This window comes from Mytilus californianus, unplaced genomic scaffold (assembly GCF_021869535.1).
Source record: "Mytilus californianus isolate M0D057914Y unplaced genomic scaffold, xbMytCali1.0.p SCAF_6, whole genome shotgun sequence".
In the NCBI taxonomy this organism is placed as follows: Eukaryota; Metazoa; Mollusca; class Bivalvia; order Mytilida; family Mytilidae; genus Mytilus; species Mytilus californianus.
In genome coordinates, this window is record NW_026262712.1 from 61,431,276 (window position 1) to 61,453,994 (window position 22,719).

Here is a 22,719-nt window from a genome sequence, read left to right on the forward strand (position 1 = left end):
ACAAGCTTGCATCTTGCAAGCTAATATGAGAGAGCCAAATTTGAAAAAATTTCCCATGATCCTCTGCAATGAAGCATTCTGGCTATTATAATTACACAGTTCCAACAGTTTTACCCCCGTAGAAAAGTTAACGCCTGGCTTTTTTCAATTTTCGCCAGGTTTACTACTATTTTCTAAGCCTGCAAGTGCTACAAATTTACATTTCCTGCTCCATTATGCCTGGATCTGGACACGTAACTACCAATTACGCCTGGTTTACACCAGATTTCCAGGCGTCGTTCACCTTATAATTTCTTATGGGTAGGTGTACATGTATTTCCAGTTTGGTTTATCTGACCTTGACCTCATTTTCTTGGATCATGTTAAGTTTATGTGATAGTTGTATTAATGCTTTATATTTTGGACTATCAATATAAAATCAATGGTAAGTAAAGAAGGCTAGACATTTCAGCGTGTGCACTCTCGATTATTTCAGATCAGAAACAACATGCCCTCTTCCCTTTCTATGATGATTTATTACATAAAACAGTACTCGACAAGATGGTTCTAGATCACCTGATTTCCAGGTGTGTTTTGATGATAGAGGACAGAGAGGAAATTATAAAACCATCCACACAGAGTGAACGTAACAGGGTTTTACTTGATATCTTGATTGAAAGACCATATGGTACCTTCCAGGTTTTCAAAGATGTCTTACAAGAATCAGACCCTCACAATAATGATGTTCAGGAACTTGTTTGTCGAATGCACTATACTGAAAGCATTGATGAACATATCAATTGTCATGACATAAGTAAGTAGTTTCTGATTAAATGAATATAGCATTACAAGATTAGAATCATGAAATTGCAAAAACAGCCATAAGCAATTTATTTGTACACACTGTCACAAACACTCGCCTTCACAAACAAATATCAAGTCATCAATTTGTGATCTAATTTAACATATAAAATTTATGTTCTTGAAATTATCTCCTAATTGTATTTACATGTAGTAATCATTATAACAGTAAAATTTGTGTATTATATAATCCATCATTTTTATGCCCCCGCCATAGTTTTACCCTTGTCCGTCCGTATGTCTGTCCGTCCGAACGTCCCAAAGTTGGTTTCTGTTCTCTAACTTTAGTTTGCCTCAACTAAATGTTATGAAACTTATACAAAATGTTTATTACCACAAAACACAGATCAATTTGAATTTTGGTGGCGTCACTTTTACTGTTCTAGAGTTATGTCCCTTTACAAACGGAAAAATTGCTGAATTTTTCGTTTCCGTTCTCTAACTTTAGTTTGCCTCAACCAAATGTTATGAAACGTATACACAATGCTTATTACTACAAAACACAGATGGAGTTTGATATCACTTTAACCTTTCAAGAGTTATGCCCCTTCACAAATGGAAAAATTGCTGAATTTTTCGTTTCCGTAGTCTAACTTAATTTAGCCTCAACCAAATGTTATGAAACTTATACACAATGCTTATTACCACAAAATACAGATCAAGTGTGAATTTTGGAGGTGTCACTTCCTTTTACTGTTTTAGAGTTATGCCCCTTTACAAATGGAAAAATTGCTGAACTTTTCGTTTCCGTTTCCTAACTTTAGTTTGCCTCAACCAAATGTTATGAATCTTATACCCAATGCTTATTACCACAAAATTCAGATCAAGTACAATTCTGGGTAGCGTCACTTTAATGTTCTTCAGTTATGTCCTTTTATAATTTATATATATGCAAGCGGGGGTATCATCTGTGTCCCATGGACACCGATCCCCATTTATTTAAATTATAGAACTATCACTTATATGTTGTGATTCAAATAATAAGAGAAAACATGGATTCCATGATGTTTTTAAACATTTCTCACCTTATGTTACTTCTTGACAATGAAGAAGGCACCTATATTTCCTTTCAAATCTTGAGAGGTGAGGCACTAAGGTTTACTTTTATCCGTTGGTACGTCCATACGTCCCCAATTTGGATATTTACATAAGCCTCAGTATTACCACCAAACACAGATCTAGTTTGAATTTGGGTGGCGTCACATTCACGGCTCTCAAATTATGTTCATGTAAACATGGTAAAAGTTGCTGAATATACCGTTTCTGCACTCTTACCTTACTCTGCCATAACCAAATGTCCTAAAACTTATATTCAATGCTTATAACTATCAATTTCAGATCAAGATCGAATGATGGTGGTGTCGCTTTCACCGTTTTTGAGTTGTGTCCTCTTTAAATTTAGGGAAAAATTGGTGAATTTGCAGTTTCTGCACTCTTAAACTTTACTTTGCCTCGACCAATTGTTTTGATACTTATAAACAATGCTTATTACCACCAAACACAGATCAAAGGTGGAATTTGTGGGGTGTCACTTTTACCGAGTTACCCCATTGCGGTTTGTTATTGAACAATGAGAGCACTAAAACACATAAGTAATCTCTAATGAAAAACGTACAGAAACAAATCTTTCCTTGACTCTTGCATATTATTAAGTGGGGGCATCTGTGTCCCATGGACACATTCTTCTTTTATTATTATTAATCCTATTTTGCAATTTAAGAAAAAAGAGAATAAACTGATAACTATAAATATCAAGCCATTATTCTTCAATATCTGAACAAACATTTTTATAGAGTCAATACAATTTAAAGGTGAATAATAATGAATGATGAATATTTGTTAGTTATCATGGTTATACAATTCCAATTCAGCACTTAATATGCTAAACATGCTGAACTATGGGTCTTCAGTTCAGCATGTGCATATTGACATAGAATCAATAAACCAAAAACTTTGATTACACCTCCCACCCTCACCCCCAACCATCCCGGTATAAACTGCCTATTTTTTGCCAAATTCATAGTCATGTATTCCTCTCTAACATTTCTTATATTTCAGTTTTCCATAAACACAGTGTAAAGCTACAGAAGAATTACATGATGTTAGTCCATGATTCAGATTGCAAAACCGATATAGCTGACCACCTCTATGAGGCAGGTGTTTTAAATACTGAAGATATAGAGGACATTTGTAATTCTTCTCTTACTAGACAAGATAGTAATAGAATTTTATACAACAAATTATTTCGCAAAGGTGAAGTTGCATACAAACACCTTCTTGAAGCTCTGGAACATGGGCAATATGATGAACTTGCTTCTGCTTTGGAGAAGACTCAAGTTCCAGAGCATGACATGCAGATGTGTTAAATAGGTAATTACAACAAATTCTGAAATTATTGTTGGACTTGAAATAATCATGATAATGTTTCACAGTTGCTAATGCATTGACTTATGTTGCCAATAGTTCACTTACATCTGAACTTTAAAAGTTTGCCCTAAAACTTACCTAGATATAAGGAGAACGAAGAATACAAAGAAATCCAATGAATATAGAGTTACTGTTAATAAGATAGTTTAATACTGATGTTTCAATTTCAGTTCACCAGCTTATTAACAGGTAAAATTGCTTGAACTGTTTCTTTGGTTTCAAAAGAGTAATTAAATACATCATGTTTTTGTTAGTTCTGATGTGAATATTAATTTTGGAGTTATTGCCCCTGAAATATCAATTTTTAGCAAATTTCAGTTTTTTTGGTAATTATTTTGAAAAATTTAACAGATAGAGATAACTTTTTAGCAGTTAAAATGACCAGAACAATAAGATCTACTAATAAGTCTACTGGGCATTATAGTCAAATAACCTCTTATAGGAGTAATGCCTTTAAATGATGAATTTTACCCTTTTTGAATTTTTAAGTAAAATATGGTTGATACAGAGAATCGTATGATAGTAAATGTGATCGACAAATGAGTGTACATGGATGAATCATCAATTGACCCCTTCTATGAGTTATTGCCCTTGAAAGACTAATTATACACATTTTTTGCAGATACTATAATTAGATAAAGACAAAAGTGTTAAGCAAAATAAGATCTACAAATAAGTCAGTTAGATCGAAAATATCAATAGACCGCTTATAGGTGTTATAGCCCTTGAAAGATGTTTTTTATCATTTTTTTTTTCATTTTTTGCAGGAACTGTTATAGATAGAGAAATCGTATTTAGCAAAGATGTTAAACACAAATCTACAAAGTTGTTAGCATGGCCGAAATTGTCAACTGACTCCTTTTATGAGTTATTGCCCCTGAATTACCATTTTTACCTATTTTATGGATATTTTGCTAAAACAAAGATAGATAGAGAACACCAGTTGATAGAAAAAATTTCAGAACAATATGATCTACAAATCAGTCATCATGTGTGACAGTATCAATTGTCAGACCTTATAGAAGTTATTTCCCCTGATTGATGATTTTTATCTATTTCTGCATTTTTGTCAAAAATATAGGTCTGGGGTTGGAGAGAATCTTAAAAAAAGCGGAAAGATCAGCAAAATAAGAAAAAGCGAAAAATATCAGCAAAATAAGAACTGCAAGAAAGTGAACATGATTTTATAGCTTGAAACATATCCTCAAATTTGAATCAGAACTTTTTGTTTCAAAATTTAGATGGCAAAATAATGTTGGACAATGTTGATTTATAGTAATTATACCCCATTATGTTTTTGACCCGTCAAACCGCCAGTCCGTCCGTCAGTCCTGTTCTTGTCATTTCAACTCCTCTGAAACCACACAACAGAATTTCATGAAACTTTGTAGGTAATAAGGACATAATATGTAGATGTGCTTATCGACAGGAAATTATGATTCAATTTTTGTTCTAGCAGTTATGCACTTTTGAACTTAGAATTTTGGCCTAAATATTCTACTGCAAGAGATTGTCATCGCAACTCCTCTAAAACCACACAACAGAATTTCATGAAACTTTATAGATAGTTAGGACATACTATGTAGACGTGCATATCGATAGAAAATTATGATTTGATTTTTTTTCTAGCAGTTATGCCCGTTTAAACTTATTGGCCTCAATATCCTACTGCAACAGTTTGTCATCGCAACTCCTCTGTAACCACATTACAGAATTTCATGAAAATTTGGAGATAATAAGGACATACTATGTAGATGAGCATATTGACAGTAAATTACGATTCTCTTTTTATTCTAGGAGTTATGCCCTTTGAACTTAGAATTTTGGCTTATACTACTGCACCAATTTGTCATCGCAACTCCTCTGAAACCGCACACTAGAATTTCATGAAACTTTATAGACAGTTAGGATATATTATGTAGATGTGCATATCACCTGGAAATTACGATTCAATTTTTATTCTAGGAGTTGCGCCCCTTTGAACTTAGAATTTTTGCCTAAATATATTACTTCAAGAGTTTGTCATCGCAACTCCTCTATCACCACACACCAGAATTTCATTAAGTTTGTAGATAATAAGAACATAATATGTAGATGTGCATATCCATTAGATTTTTTTATCAGTTAATTTTTGTAGGAGTTATGAGTCTTTGAACTTAGGAATCTGGTGAGATTTTGTTTGTTCAGTGACAATGTGGGGTGTGGGGTATGTCAGCATGCTAACAAAGGTTCTTTAATTCGAATATTTGAAATTGTTTCATTTATATATGAATTGTCTTGTTTCAGGAATGTTGAAGCTCAGAGAGAGACAGAAAGAAAAAGGTAAACATTAATTTTAAGATATATGCCAGCCTCAAAGATTTTGTTGAATTTTATAAATTATATAAATTGTGTAACCAGCAAAACAATTTTCCAAGCAGAACTTACTTTTACAATGTGTGATCAAAGTGGTCATGTCACCCAGATACATAGTGATCCCAAGTCCTTAAGCTTCCATTTGATACCAAAATTACCCAAATAGTTTTACTTATTGACAAAGCTATAGATATGCTTTAAATAGGAACTATTTTTTTGTAAAATATGTACTACTTTCTTGTATGATCCTTTTGATCGACCTGAATTAGTGGTTCTATACCTCATAACACTTTAAAGTGATCTGAAATAGGCTACTAAATTACTATCTGTAATCATTGCTTATTACAACATGTAAGTGTTTAGTTTGATAAAAACAAAGGCAAACTTTAAAAAATATTAACAATATAAGATATTAACATATATCCATTCCATAAAAAGTAACCTTTTTTGCTTTTTTAGATTTCCATGTGATTCATGCCAAAATAGAAGAATTAGCATGTACACAAGATGGAGTCATCCCTAAAAATATACTTGGTAAGTTCATTTGAGCAAAATATTACAACTTTACTTGATTTGTAGATTTATTTCTAGAAAAAAAAATGAATATAGCACAAAAATTTTACTTGATATCAAGCAATACAGGCTACAAAGCACCATGAGATTACAATTGAACACACAAAGTATCTGTACTGGTTCCGTTGACTTTTTGACTTGACAAGATATTTAGGTAACTACATTAAAACTAGTAGTCTCCAGTATTCTTATTAATTTGATATATAAATATACTAAGATACCTGTTTATTGTTAAAGGCGTAATGCTTCCCTTTAGTCGTCGTTTAGTAATTTTTGTCATTTACTTGCTGTCTCATTGACATCGACCGTATTACCCCACTTCCTTTAATTTCAAGTTGAAAAAATATAAAAGGACCACACATACCATGTATACTAGTACAAAATGTATACAAAGTTGGAAAATCACTACATGAAAAAGGAAAGTAAGAAAAGAACTGCACTTTTGTTGTTCTTTTTCATCTCTAAGTCACAGTTTGTTATATACAAGCTAAGAAAGAAAAAAAATAAGGATTAAGGATGGAATTATATTTTCATAAACTAGTAAAACATTTACTGAGACAATAAGTTTATGCAGTAAAACAATGATGGTGCAATGTTCTCTGCATGTGGTAACACCAGAAAACATTTTTTAATGAACTCTGAGTTTGTTTTTACAAGGCCCCTTTATTTAGTTTTATAGGCCTTTGCAATGACAGAAGTAGGTTAATATTATACAATATATTCTGTGCTAAAGAAAAATGTGTTTGGGTGCATTTTACAGATATTAGATACTCCCTCCCCCTCCACTATTTTACAAGATAACTGAAAAGTTCTGGAGCCTCTCATTTTGGAAATCTGAATGCAATTAATTATTGTTTTTATGTTTGTGTTGTTTTGGTTGTTGTATCATGAACACATGTTTGCTGTCAGAAGACGAAATAATTTACGGTTGACCTACTTGGAAGGCCAGCCACCATTGATTCAGACAACATAAAAAGGCGTGTTATAAAACTCCATTTAAAACTTATTTATTGACTTCATTTTATCAATTTTTAGATTTTATAACCATGATAACTGAAATTTTTTTATAAAATATACGATTTTAATTATTGGAATCTTTCGTCATTTGTCAGTACTTACAAATATTCTACAAAACACAAGGGAGAAAGAAAGTTTTCCAATACACTAATAATGCACAATGCACCGATAAAAAACTGTTTTACATGTTTTTTGGATGGCAGGATATTCAGTTTATTTAAAAACCATTGATTTTTAACATTTTTTATATGTGCAGCAACTGGTGGAAACTCAAAAAGACCTTTATATTTAAGAATGAATACATGCATGACCAGTACTCTGTTCTTGTTTCACTTGCAAATTTTAGATATATTAATAAAAAAAATTTGTGACAGACATTCAATTTTCTCTTCTCACGTCAAGAAGCAAGACCATGTTGATTGCGTACAAGTTAGCTTATATTTTATCACCAGATGGCGATACACAACCTTGTACACACTTTTTGTGCATATCCTATGTCATTAGCTTATAATTCAGTGGTGTTTGGTGGTTGGTGCCTGTCATACTTAATTTTCGTATATTATTTAAAGTCATATGAAACTTCAAATAAAAAAAAAATGATGCATATGTTTTTTATAACTAAATGGCTAGTTTTTATTATAAAACTTATGTACATATACTTTTTTCTGAAAGAAATTCTTTAATTTGTCCAAATTTAAAAGAAATTAACTTTTTTTTAATTGTTGGCTTCCAGTCAACAATTCGCAGACACGTTTTCCGTATGCAGTTACCTCAGCGTGAACTTTCTCGTAAAAATCCGGTGATCGCATTTACGCAAGAGCGAGGGGGAAAACCAAATTGGCAGTGAGAGTCAACAAACGTAAACATCCCTCCGTCATCGAAATAAACTATATCTTATTGTACCTGTTATACACGTGCTTACCTGAATATCCATGCTTCTTTGTTGATTGTTTACAAAGGTGACAATCGGTAAACTTCGGCTTCAAAACACGACCATTAATTAGCTGCTATATTTTCACAACAACACTGACCGAGTGAAATATTTTTTTGACGATTATACGAAATGGATGCTTAAAAAATGATAAAATCGTGCACAGAAGACTAAGGTTATGATATATGCATGCATTGGTTCAAGAACTGGATTAACATTATTTTTCACCAGTCACTCGTTTCTTATTATGACTTTAATCATACAAATGTTCATCAAACTGTTATTTTCTTGTCTGAATTGTTTTATAATTTGCTGTGACAAAACCTTTTATAGCTTACTATATGAAACATTTAAAATTGAGAAAAATTGACGGGGAATGCGTCACAGAGACAACAACCTGATCAAAGAGCAGATAACAGCCCAAAGACACCAATGGGTCTTCAACACAGCCGAGAAAATCATGCACCCAGAGGGAAGCTTCAGTTGGCCCCTAAACAATAATGTATACTAGTTCAGTAAAAACGGACATCACACTAAACTCCAAAACATATAAATGAACCAAAATTAAAAAAAACATACAAGACTAACAAAGGCCAGAAGCTCTTGACTAGGGATAGGCGCAAAAATGTGGCGGGGTTAAATTGTATGTTTTACTTATTGTTGAAGTCCATACGGTGACCTATCGTAGCCACCATTCAGGTGATTTGGTGTTTCAAATACGGTTGATTCAGTGTTTGTGGCAAAAGATTGGGGTGAAAAATGGCAATTTTTAAACGACAGCAAAAATTTTGCAGCAGTATCAGGTAAGATGGTTTGACATTGTTGTCAACGTCATCTTACGACATTTGGTTCTAGACAATAACTTGAGTTAAAATATTTTGTGGTTATTGTCCTTACTGTTTAGGAATAGGGGGCCAAAAACAAGAATGTTTCCTGTTTCAGGACAATAACTTGTGTATGAGTGCATGGATCTCTTTGAAATTGTACCTCAAGATTCCATACCTCAAAAGGAAGGTTGGGATTGATTTGGAGGTTATGACCCTAACTGTTTAGGAAACAGGGGCAAAAAACAATACTTTGTTAATACTTTGTATAAATTGCTTATTTCTTGACCAATGTCTTACTTTCTTACTGACTGCCTTATACGTCATTGGATTCTTGGTATTCTTTAATATGCTAAATCTAACAATGTATAATTTTTTTTATTTTTAGGCACCGTTTTCAAATTGGTCCACATTAAGTGCAAATGGTCCAAAAATTAAACTTTGTTCGATTAAAAAAAAAATGAATTCTTGAGGATTTTTTTATATGCTGAATCTAACTGTGTATTTAGATTTTGGATTTTGGGCCCTGTCATCAAATTTTGTAGTCCAAAGGATGTAAAATTAAACTTTATTTGAAATCAGCAAAAATTGAATACTTAGGGTTCTTTGATATGCTGAATCTAACCATTAAGATTTCGGATATTGGACCATAATAGGTAAATGTCCAATTTCAAATTTCAAAGTTCTAAGACCACATCCATTCTGTGTCTGAAACCTATGCTGTGTCAAATATTTAATCACAATCAAAATTCAGAACTGTATCAAGCTTGAATGTTGTATAAAAATAAGAAGATGAGGTATGATTGCCAATGAGACAACTATCCACCAAAGTTCGAATAAAGTGGATGCAAGCAATTATAGGTAACCGTATTGCCTTCAACAATAGTGGGCTATAAAGGGCCCGACATGAAAATTATGAAACAATTCAATTGAGAAAACAAATGGCCTCATTTATAACAAAACAATTAACGAAAAACTAATTTGACAGACATGAACCAACGACAACCACTGAACTACAGGTTCCTGTCTTGGGACAGGCACATAAAGAAAACATGTTTGTGAGCGCTCAACCCTCCCCTTAACCTGTGACAGTGGTGTAACAGCACAACATAAGAACAAACTATAAAAGACAGTTGAAAAAGGCTTAACTCATCAGATTAATAAAAAGAAGAAAAACATCAAACATCAACACAGACTGGACGTGGCAGGGTATTTATCCATCCCTCATCCCTAACAACAAAAAGGACACTAAGTACAGATCTTGGAGTACTAGCAGTTACTTGTGTCCATACTTGCCCCAAATGTTCAGGGTTTGACATCTGTGGTCGTATCAAGCTGCGTCCTGCGTAGCATTTTATTTATATATATATTTATTTTTGCAGGGCAGTTTGAACGACGCTTGAGGCAGTGGAAAGAAGATGATAAAAAATATGTTTGTACAGCAGCAGAAAAACAAGTAAGAAAATGTATTTTGACCGAAGGTTATGTAACAATTGTTGGAAATTCAGGCACTGGAAAAAGTTTCCTTGCATGTCATGTTGCACTGTCGATGATGGAACAAGGCTATATTATAATTCCATGTGATAACCCTGGAGATATTAGACAATTGTTTAAACATGGAAGGAAAACAGTATTTGTCTTTGATGATGTCTGTGGGCGGTATACACTGAATCAGCAGATTTTCAATGAGTGGACACAAAGGCTTGTACACATTCAATCTCTTCTTGAAGACAACTGTTGTAAAATTATGTCGACATGTAGACTAGATGTTTATAAAAGCGAACAACTCAACAGTCTGTCTATTTTCAAAGCATGTACTATTGATTTAAGCTCAGAAGAATTTAGACTTAATACGGCTGAAAAATTTGCTCTTGCTGAAGTGTACTTTAAGGACAATACTGATAAAGTTGCGGAGTTGTCTGAAAAATACGATTTTTTCCCACTTTTATGTAGTTTATATCATAAACAGAAACTCCTGAAACATGTTAACATAGAAGATTTTTTCAACAATCCTTTTAGAGTTTTTGAAAATGAACTTGTGGAACTGTATCGAGTAGGTAAGGCCGGTAAGATCAACTATTGTAGTTTGGTCCTGTGTGTGGTGTTTAATAACACATTGACAGAAGAAAACTTCTCCACAAAAGATAAAAAGATGGCGGCAGTAATGGATGATTTACTTGAAGAATGTGAACTGAAAAAAGGAACACCTGTCAAAAGTTTAAAGAAATCCCTTGACACACTTGATGGTACATATGTTGTCAAGGAAGATAGTACATATAAAATAATCCATGATAAGTTGTTTGATATCCTGGCCAAGAACTTTGGGGAAAAGATGATACAGCTCTTCATTGATTATGCTGAAACTGCCTTCATTAGTGAGAGGTTTTTATGGAAGACAACATACATGGGTACAGAAATAGAGTTTGCCATCAGAATACCTAATAACAAAATCAACAGATATATAGAAAGACTGCTGAAAGATTGGGGGAATGGTTTTGTAGAAGAGGTATTTACAAACAGAAACATGAAATCATCTTCCTTCACAGAAACATTTATAAACAAAATAAACCAACTTGATCATTGTAAGCAGGAAGAATTTGCTGCAACACAAGATATAAACAGTAAAGATATTGCACTTAGAGGAAGTTGTTTTATGGGTTCTGTTGATCTGGTCAGATGGTTGATTAGTAGGAAAAGTAATATTAATCATTGCTCGAAGAGAGGTTACTCTGCATTATTTTATGCAAGTCAGGGAGGACATGTTGATGTTGTTAAAGAACTGTTACAACATTTAGCAGAAGTAAATCTATTTAAGGATAATGGTGTATCACCTCTGTTTATAGCAAGTCAGGGAGGACATGTTGATGTTGTTAAAGAACTGTTACAACATTCAGTAGATGTAAATCTATTTAAGAATAATGGTGTATCACCTCTGTTTATAGCAAGTCAGGAAGGACATATTGATGTTGTTCAAGAACTGTTACAACATTCAGCAGAAGTAAATCTATTTAAGGATAATGGTGTATCACCTCTGTTTATAGCAAGTCAGGAAGGACATGTTGATGTTGTTAAAGAACTGTTACAACATTCAGCAGAAGTAAATCTATGTAGGGATAATGGTGCAACACCTTTGTTGGTAGCAAGTGGGAAGGGACATGTGAATGTAGTCAAAGAACTGTTACAACATTCAGCAGAAGTAAATCTATGTGGGGATGATGGTGTATCACCTCTGTGGGTAGCAAGTGGGAAGGGATATGTGAATGTAGTTAAAGAGCTGTTACAGCATTCAGCAGAAGTAAATCGCTGTAGAAATTATGGTGTTTCACCTCTATGGCAAGCAAGTATAAAAGGACAGGTTGAAATTGTCAAAGAACTGTTACAACATTCAGCAGAAGTAAATCGATTTAAGTATAATGGTGTATCACCTCTGTTTATAGCAAGTCAGGAAGGACATGTTGATGTTGTTAAAGAACTGTTAGAACATTCAGCAGAAGTAAATCTATTTAAGGATAATGGTGTATCACCTCTGTTTATAGCAAGTCAGGAAGGACATGTTGATGTAGTTAAAGAACTGTTACAACATTCAGCGGAAGTAAATCTATGTAGGGATGATGGTGTATCACCTCTGTGGGTAGCAAGTGGGAAGGGATATGTGAATATAGTTGAAGAACTGTTACAACATTCAGCAGAGGTAAATCGCTGTAGAAATAATGGTGTTTCACCTTTATGGCAAGCAAGTATAAAAGGACAGGTTGAAGTTGTTAAAGAACTGTTAAAACATTCAGCAGAAGTAAATAAGTGTAAAGTTAACGGTGCATCACCTCTGTGTATAGCAAGTCAGAAAGGACATGTTAATATTGTTAAAGAACTGTTACAACATTCAGCAGAAGTAAATCTATGTAAGAATGATGGTGTATCACCTCTGTGGTTAGCAAGTGGGAAGGGACATGTGAATGTTGTTAAAGAACTGTTACAACATTCAGCAGAAGTGAATTTATGTAAGGATGATGGTACATCACCTCTGTCTATAGCAAGGCAGAATGGGTATGGTAATGTAGTTAAAGAACTGTTACAACATTCAGCAGATGTCTCAGCAAAAGTGACTCTAAAGGTAGAAACACATTGAAACAAATACTTTCTAGAATTGCAAAACAAATGTAATACCAAGTAATTGAATTTGTCAAAATTAGTTATCATTTGTAGTAGCTATCTTTATTGACTAGTAAAACCTAATACTAGTAAGTTATTTCTTAGTAATTGATAGAAGTTTAAAGTAATCGGTAATTTTGTGTAATCAATATCACTAATTACAAGTAATATTTTGAGTAGCTCCATGTAATCATGTTTGGTAATTTACAGTAAATACAAGTAATGTTTAAATACTATTAGTGATTACAAGTATTTTTATACGTAATCATTAGTAATAACTAGTTATATCACAAGTATTTCAAAGTAAAAACCCATGTAATCTAGAGTAGTTGTGTTAATTATATGATTATACCCTTTTCATATCAGTCAGTACAGTTTTTTTCGGATGAAAGTATATGGACTGAAGACGTCAGCATACCTTCATGGGTCAATATAAACATGTATTTTTCTGATACGAACAGGCAACAATTGTTTCATTTTAATATCATATTATTCAAAAGTTGTCACTTAACTTTCATAAATGATCATTCGTGTATAATTTATTGTAGTCCATATCTGTTCTCATTTGGTGTTATGTTCAAAATGGGCTACTTCCTCAACCACTTTTTGTGCAGATACAGCAAAAGGTGTAAAACTTTCAAGTTCAAATCTGAACATGCTGAATGCGTTCCCGTTGTTTAGAATTTTCCTCAGAGTTCGGTATTTTTGTTATTTTACTTTTAAATCTCATCTGGCCTGAAAGGCCATGCGAGCTTTTGCGACCCCTTTGCCTCTTTTGTCTGTCTGTCATCCGATGTAAACTTTTTCTCATCTGAAACCACTGAACCAATTTCAACCAAACTTGAACTGTAAAAATGACCAGAACAATAAGATCTACTAATAAGTCAACTTAGCAGAAACCATGAAATGACCCCCTCTTGGACTTATTGCCTATAAATGATGATTTTTACAAAAAAAATTAAGAAACTGTAGTTGATAGAGAGAATCGTTTGATAGGTAAAATGTTCTATGATATACAAATAAGTCAACATGAATGAATCAACCCCTCAAAGGAGTTATTACCCTTGAAAGTCTTATTTTACTCATTTTTTTGCGTTTTTGGCAGAGACTATAATAGTTAAAGAGAAATTGTTCAGGCAAAAGTGTTCATCAAAATAAGATCAACTTGACCATTATTATCAATTGACTGCTTATTGGAATTATTGCCTTCGAAAGAAGGATTATATCATTTTTTTTGCATAAACTATTATATAGAGAGAGAAATTGTAATTAGCAAAGGTGTTAAGCACAATCAGATCTACAAAAAAGTCAATATAGCAGAAATTGTCAACTAACTCCTTTCAGGTGTTATTGCTCCTGAATGACTATAATTACCTATTATATGGATCGTTTTTTGCGTAACCAAAGATAGATAAGAGAGCAATGTTCAATATACATTTCAAAAATATTCAGCACAATGGGATCTACAAATCAGTCTAAAATAAATGTCAAAACTGGCATATTATTTCAAGTGAGCGATACAGGCTCTTTGGAGCCTCTTGTTTAAAACCACTTACAAAAGTTGAAATGAAAGCTTAATTTTGGTTGGCTGAATCTCGAATTGAATGTTAGCTATTTAAAACGGGAATTCATTAATTTTTTTTGGTAATATGAGTTAACGGTCAAAAAGTGATTTTTAATAACAGAAACTTGACATGAAATGGCAAATGACAGCTTTTAAATAATATGATATTATAATAATCCAAAAAGTAAAATCACAAAAATACTGAACTCCGAGGAAAATTCAAAAGGAAAGTCCCCAATCAAATGGCAAAATCAAAAAAACAAACACATCAAACGAATGGATAAGAACTGTCATATTCCTGACTTGGTACAGGCATTTTTTATGTAGAAAATGGTGGATTGAACCTGGTTTCTGGTTGAACCAAGAAATTGCAAATAATAGAAAGTAATTATTTTCAGTAATTCAAAGTAATATCCTAAGAAATTGCAATTAATCAAAAGTTTGATACAATTAGGAATAAGAACATAAACTGGGTGGCTAAAAATCAAAATAATGTGTCTCTTTAGAGTGACATGTCTAAAAACAAATCCTACTAACTATTGGTTTTATACCCTATGAACTATCAAAGAAAAGACTTGCAATTAAAAAAAAATGACTCGGCTTGTTGGTCTTGTATGAAGCAGGGTTTATTTCAAATTATGTTCTCGTCCTGATATGCATGTACATTTAACACCAATTCTTTCATCTATCTATCCGTAATCAGGAACCAACAATTTGTAAATACTAGTATGCTGAAAACAAATGTTAATTATTCAATATATCACTTAGCTATTATATTGTTAAATCAAAGTGTTCAAGAACAGGGCTTCAACAACATATGGTTTTTTTTTCGTTACAGTTCTATTTATTGACTGTTAGCATAAACATTGCTCAAGTATCAATGCATGTTGAAATGAAATCTTCATTGGATATTAAAATTTTATATAAGAACTTTTAAAATTGTCGATAAATATTAATCATTATTAGAAATTGTCAATTTTACCTAAGCTAAATGATGTTATTAAAAAAAGTACTTATTAATTCTCCATATATTCATGCATGGTTGTTCCATGATTATTTATTCCATGATTATTATTGTTGTTCCATAATTATTGTTGTTCCATTGTTGATATTTATATATCTTTGCTTTTTGTATATAAATATATATTTGTAATCCTTCAGTGTTTATGTCATTTTATAATGATCTGTAGTTGTACTTTTGATGTCATTTTATTATTGTACATATTGTATTCTTGTAGTAGGAACATATTTTTTTGATTTGAGATGAAATAAACTTATGAATGTCATTATAACTTGTTTAACACTTTCATACCTTCAACAAATAGTGTTCTGATAGACTTTCCTCCTTCAACCAAAACCATTGATATAAATAGCTATTTTGAATTTTATTAAACTGTTTTCAAGCGTTGAATAACTTTCTTGTCTAAAGAACTGTACAAATGTGTTGAGAGATTTATAGAATATATTTGGTCCTCTTCAATATTGTTGAAAATCGATCATTATTTATGAAAAGTTAATTATTATGAATTCTAAACATTTCAGGAAGTGGGCATCCTTTGCCTTGTTCACAATGACATTTGTGTATGAATTTTCATTTGTAGTTATTTCAATGTATAAATAAAATATATATTCTAACATGACGTCCTTCAAACGCTTTGAGTACACATCCGTGGTAAAATATGAATATATTGCCTGGGCTGTTCCAATCGTACTCCCACGTCATATGCTTTTTTTTATGAATAAGCTTCCCGACGTCATAGAACGATGACGTAAGAATATAAGCATTTTACGGGAAAATACACGCTTGTGAAACCGAAAATCATTGCAACAAGGAAACGTAAACAAACGATGCTAAAATGTGTTATATGCCATATTATTTTATACATTTAAGATATATAGGTAAATTATCATTTAAATTCATCCAAAACTATCTAAATACGTTATTGTAGATAATTTAAGCATGTCACTAATTCAGTTAGCTCCGTTCTTTTATGCCAATTTAATAGTGCGTTTATTTATGGGAACGGCAAATATTTGCCTCACCTAGAGCGCTTCGATCCAAAATAATTGCCGTATTTGTCCTATTAGAATCAAAATAATTTTCGTATTTCTTAAATATCACCTTGCTTTGTATATAAAGATGTTCATTTTTACATTTAACATGAAAGAGATCATTTAAGTAGTGTTTGTTTTGCTGATTTAATATCATTTTATTCTTTTTCATTTAACATTTAATTTATTCTATATGAAAAAATACCTTGTTCTGAACATGCATGAAATATGTTAAGCAACCATCAACCAATCAATCAATGAAATAATACTAGACAAGTATAAACTTGAAGATATGATTTTCTGATTAACAAAATTCAATACGGTGTAGATTTTTGTCAATTGAGGAAAATTTTATGTTGATATCTATTTGACTGTTGGTTTCTTAGTGTCCTTGTGTTTTGTCTCATTGATGTACAATATTATCTATGTTCATTTAGATTAAGACTACATGTTCTAAAAATGTTCAGTGTATAAAAATCATCTACATTTGTATTGCTCATTTATTTTTTTATGATAATGATTTCAAACATGTGTTCTTTTTAAAGAGGCAGTGTCTGCAAAAGCCGTCAATTTTTAAAGCAGTGAAAACTTTGTAAATATTAATGAAAAAATATCTTTCCTGTCATATATTCAGGACTGTAATGATTGTAAATAAGGATGTTCTCTCCTCTGTTTCAACATAACATGCATTTTGTTAAAGCTGTTATAAATTGATTTTTGATACATTTAATGTTGGCACTTTTATTCTTTCAAAAACAATGAAAAAAATAACAAAGATTTTATAAGATTTTCAAAATTAGCATTTTAAACTATATGTTATAAAATTATTAAAAACAATTAGGGGTTAGCGGGCAAAATGTTTATTAGAACTATATGGATAATATTTTAGAGTATTCTGAATATCTTACAAATAGTCAAAAACAAGACAAACGAAAATTCTTACGATGAAAAAATAAATTATCTGTTAGACCAGATGTCATATATTATACCAAATACTCAAGTAGGAAAAGTTATGGTAATTTTAATTTTACTTCAGTATTAAAATTTAATTCATTTCATTAGCCTGATTTTTGTGAAGATTTTCAATAATCAGTAAGTGGAATTATTTCACTTTTAAGAGTATTGTATGTAAATTGATAGGTGTTTTTATGTAGAGTTATTGAGGTGCAGAAGGGGGTATAGAACTGTTTTAAATTCCTCATAAAATTATAATGAAATATATTGAAATGCTATTGTTAAAATAAATGAATAAATCATCAATAATCCAAAAAATAGTTGCTTTAATGTGTGCCTGCTGTAGCAATTACTTGTTTGTTTATTTTTTGTCATTTGATTACAATCCGGCGGTGGCGGCATATACTATTTGTGTAAAGATTTATATTAGAAGACATTGATGCTTCATTTATTGTACGTATATGCCTTATGTTATGAAGTTTCCATACGTCCTATGACTTTTGTCTTTGGCCTCATTTTCATGCTTCAATGACTGCTTGAAAAAACTGAATGGTTTCGCCTGTTATGAAAGCAGCAGTATGCAAGCCATAGGTATTACAAACTGGCGGCGGCTGCAAAGGCATAAACTATTTGTTTTCAGCTTTATATTTCAGAAGGTACAATAACCGGATGCTTCATGCCTTGTGTGCGGATCCATTATTTTTTTTGTAATTTATTTTTATTTTATCTGAAAAAGCACCAAGCATTGTGATACATGAATACATAGATAATTTATAATACATGTATTAATATTAAATTTTTTAATAACAGTCTAAAGTTAAAAAGTTAAAAATGCTAATTTTTTATTATCTATATGATAATTATCTATTAGATCATACTCATCATTTATCACTCTGGATTAGAGTACATGAATATGTTGATATTGTTAATGATGGCATCAGCCTTCTCCTCTTGCCACATCACTGTCAATACTATGATGTTGAACGTGAGAGGTACCAGGAGAGGCCACCAGAGATTATTAACAGATAAGGGTCAGACAGGACATGTTGGACAGAATCACAAAATAAATAACAACAGTAAAAGACAACCTAAGTCAAGGGGAGATAATTCAAATACAATCAAGCAAAAACAAGTGTATCAATATATATATAACAATATCAATAAACATCATAGATAGCACTTTTATGATGCACACAAATCACTGTCCAGTTGTGATGCGCATCAACAAATTATTAATTCTACATGAATTATTATAAAGCCTAAAGTGAGTACAAAAAAGAAAGATCTCTCCTCACATGTAAACTAAGATTTTAATCAATTCCCATTTACTATCAAATTTCTCTCTTGCTTTAGGGGATCTGTAAAAGGAGGTAGATATTTTTTCTATTTGGTAGGAATTTTTAATCATAGCTATCGCCCCTGTAAGAGTCGGTAATGAAGTGTTAAAGCGACATGTATAAATATAATACTTAACCAGAATAGTGAATAAGTTTAGGGAAACATCCCAAGACTCTGACCCAAGAACAATTTCTTGTAATTGTTAGTTTATCCCTTGAGTGAATCTTTGACCCAATCCATATGGCTTCAGTTTTATCAAAATTAGCCCTTAGTCCAGCACACTCAGAGAATTTTTCTAAAGTATATAAACATTTTTCTAAAGATTGCTCATTCTCGTCTAATAAAAGACATGAGTCATCTGCATACTGGCTTAGTAGATATTCTGAATCATTTATTTTCATACCATTTATCTCCGGGTTATTTTTAAGTGCAGCGCTCATAAGTTCTAAAGATAATACAAAGAGATAAGGAGATAAAGGATCACCTTGTCTAACACCCCGACCAATATTTAAAAATTGAGAGCAGTGTCCATTGTTTATAATACAGCTCTGAGATTCTGAATATAAGGTCTTGACCCATCTACAAAAAATAGGACCAAATCCTAAAAAAGACAGAGCCAAGTCTATAAATGACCACTCAAGGGTATCAAAAGCTTTCTTAAAATCTAATAAAAGTAAAAGACCTGGAAGATTATCATCTTCTGCCTTTTCCATAATGTCAAAAATAAGCCTTGTACATTCTCCAATATACCTTCCCTTTATGAAACCTTGCTGTGTTTCACTGATTATATCCCCAAGAAAAGGTTTTATTCTATTTGCTAAAGCAGCTGATGCAATTTTTGTATCAACATTTAATAAAGTGATAGGTCTCCAGTTTTTTAATTGAAATTTTGATTTACCCTCTTTTGGAATGCATGTTATAACTCCTTGTTTCTGACTAACAGAAAAAGTTCCAGTTTCTAAGCTATAATTAAAAGATTTTATAATAAATTCATGGAGGTCTATCCAAAAGAATTTATAAAATTCAGTTGTAAATCCATCCATTCCTGGAGATTTACCATTTTTCATATTTTACAATGTTTTTAAGCATTCATTAGCATTCAAATTACCCTCTGCCTGTAACCTCTGTTCATCAGAGTGTTTGCGGATAAACGGATGATTTTCATCAAAAAATAGATTTTTATGTTCTTGATGAAGAATAGGATTTGTTGAGGAGTACAATTTTTCATAAAATGATTTTTGTTCTTCTAAAATTTTGCCTTGATTAAAAATTTCCTCTCCATTATCCTTAATTAATTTTGGAACTATTTTCTCATTATAATTTCTTTTTTCAAGATTACAAAAATAGTAAGTACATTTTTCACCTTCTGCTACCTATCTTGCCTTTGCTCTTGCCATAATACCTGTTACTATTTTCTCTCTGTGATGAACAAGTTCTTCTTCTAAAATTTTAATTTCTGTATTTATTAATTCGGAGGGATCTATTTCATAATTTTCAAGTAATTTAGCTAACTTAAGCGGATACCTAATGTTACAAAGTTTCCGTCTGTTATATGTTCATTGCCCTTGACCTCATTTTCATGTTTCAGTGACTGGTTAAAAAAAAAAGTTTTTTTGTTAAGTTTAATACTCGCTTATTATGAGTAATTGGGTAGTAATATTTGGTATATGGGTTCCTTGCAACGTCTACATTTCCGTCAGGTAGGGTTCACCTGACCTCTACCTTATTCCATGGATCAGCAATCAAGGTTAAAGTTACGTGGTCAAGTCACTTACTCAGATACTATAAGCAAATGGTCAACTATATTTTGTGTAAAGAGTGATTATTAGGTTCACATGTCCGACTGAAAGGTTTCATCTGACCTTGACCTCAATTTCATGGTTGTTTGGACAATGTTTAGTATTTGTGGTTTGGTCTATTTCTAAGTTACTTTAAGCAATAGGGCCACTGTATTTGGTATATGTAATAACTCTCCGGTGTACATGTCCTGGCATGTTTCATCTGACTTTTACCTCATTTTCATGTTTCATTGAAAAAAAAATTCAGAAATTTGGCCTATTTCTCAGATAATAATAACAATAGGTCAACTATATTGAGTGTATGAAACAATTGTGAGGCGAACATGTCTGTCTGGTAGGGTTGTTCATATGACATTGACCTCATGTTCATGGTTGATTGATCAATGATAATGTTTTCTTAATTCTCCGTTTGTCAGATACTATAAGCAATAGGTCAACTACAGTTGGTGTATTGCATGATTGTAAAGTGTACAAGTCGGTCAGGCAGGTTCATATGACCTTGACCTAATTTCCATGGCTCATTGGTCAATGTTCAGTTTATGTGATACTTGCAGTAAAACCTTCAAATTACAGAATTTCAACATCTATTCAATAAGTAAAACAGGCCAGACAATGCAGCGTGTGCACTCTTGTTTCATGTGAATTTCTCACTTATTACGAGTAATCGGATAACACTATTTGGTCTATGGAATCGTTTTAAAGTATACATGTCCGTCAGACAGGGTTTATCTGAGCTTTAACTCAGTCATGGATCAGTAATCAAGGTTAAAGTTACGTGATTAGGTTCGTTTGTTAGATACTATAAGCAGTAGGCCAACTATATGCGGTGTATGGGATTATATAAAGGTGTTCATGTCAGACTGGATGGCTTCATCTGAATTTTATCTCATTTTCATGGTTTCTTGGTCGATGTTTAGTTTTGGTGTTTTGGTGTAAAAGTAAAATTACAAAAATACATAAGGAAAATTTAAAACGGAAAGTCCCTCATAAAGAGACAAAATCGAAAGCTCAAACACAGTAAACGATTGGAAAATTACTGTCCTACTCCTTATGTAGAAAATGATGGATTTAACTTGGTTTTATAGCTAGCTAAACCTCTCGTTTTTATGACTGTCGATTAAAGTTCCATTATATTGACAGCAATATTAATGTTTATCAAAACCACCAAACATGATAGGTAAATATCAACAATTTGGATACAGCAGTCAACATTGTGATTTAATCTTAATCACTTTAAGAAAAAAACAAATATGTCAACAATGAAAATCAAAATGGCATATAAACGAGAATACAAAAAAATGACAATAGCACATAACACAATAGCGGGATATATTAATCATGTTAATACCGAGCCACGCCAAAATGACATTACCAAAAATGGACTAAACAGTAAAGGTTAAAAATGTACACAGACAAACAAAAAAGAACACTATAACAGGTAATGAAGATAATAAAAAATGTCAGTACCTAGAATGTATACTTCAAGACAATCATGTATTATTTGTAAATTTTAAACGGGATATGTGCCAACAAGGCCTTGGTATCTTCCGATGAACTTTTGTAGAAAAAAGACGAGACGTTATTTGACATGTTTGACATAAACCTGGTTAATCAACAATATGCTGAGACATTTGACGTTTGATATAGTCTGAGTATTAGCTGTAGGCTCTTGAATACCGAATGAGTTGGGAAATGTATATCCCACATGCAGGTGAAGATGATATATTGCTACTAATGTGGGGGAAATTTATAATTACTAAATCAAAATCGTCTCGTTTATGATCTGAGCGCCACTGATGAGTCTTATGTAGACGAAACGCGCGTCTGGCGTATCAAATTATAAGCCTGGTACCTTTGATAACTATTATCATAGATTCTGGTATTGAGATGACCGCT

General features: G+C 32.1%; 1 protein-coding gene across 1 annotated transcript; it reads left to right on the forward strand.

Moving 5' to 3' along the window:
• The first annotated feature begins 5,557 nt into the window (after positions 1-5,557).
• LOC127704152 (ankyrin repeat domain-containing protein 50-like) lies at positions 5,558-15,477 on the forward strand. Its single transcript, XM_052208049.1, has 3 exons — positions 5,558-5,589; positions 6,082-6,156; positions 10,350-15,477. Exon 3 carries the CDS (start codon positions 10,517-10,519, stop codon positions 13,091-13,093), a length of 2,577 nt encoding a protein of 858 aa, XP_052064009.1. The 5' UTR covers positions 5,558-5,589; positions 6,082-6,156; positions 10,350-10,516; the 3' UTR covers positions 13,094-15,477.
• The last annotated feature ends 7,242 nt before the right edge of the window (positions 15,478-22,719 follow it).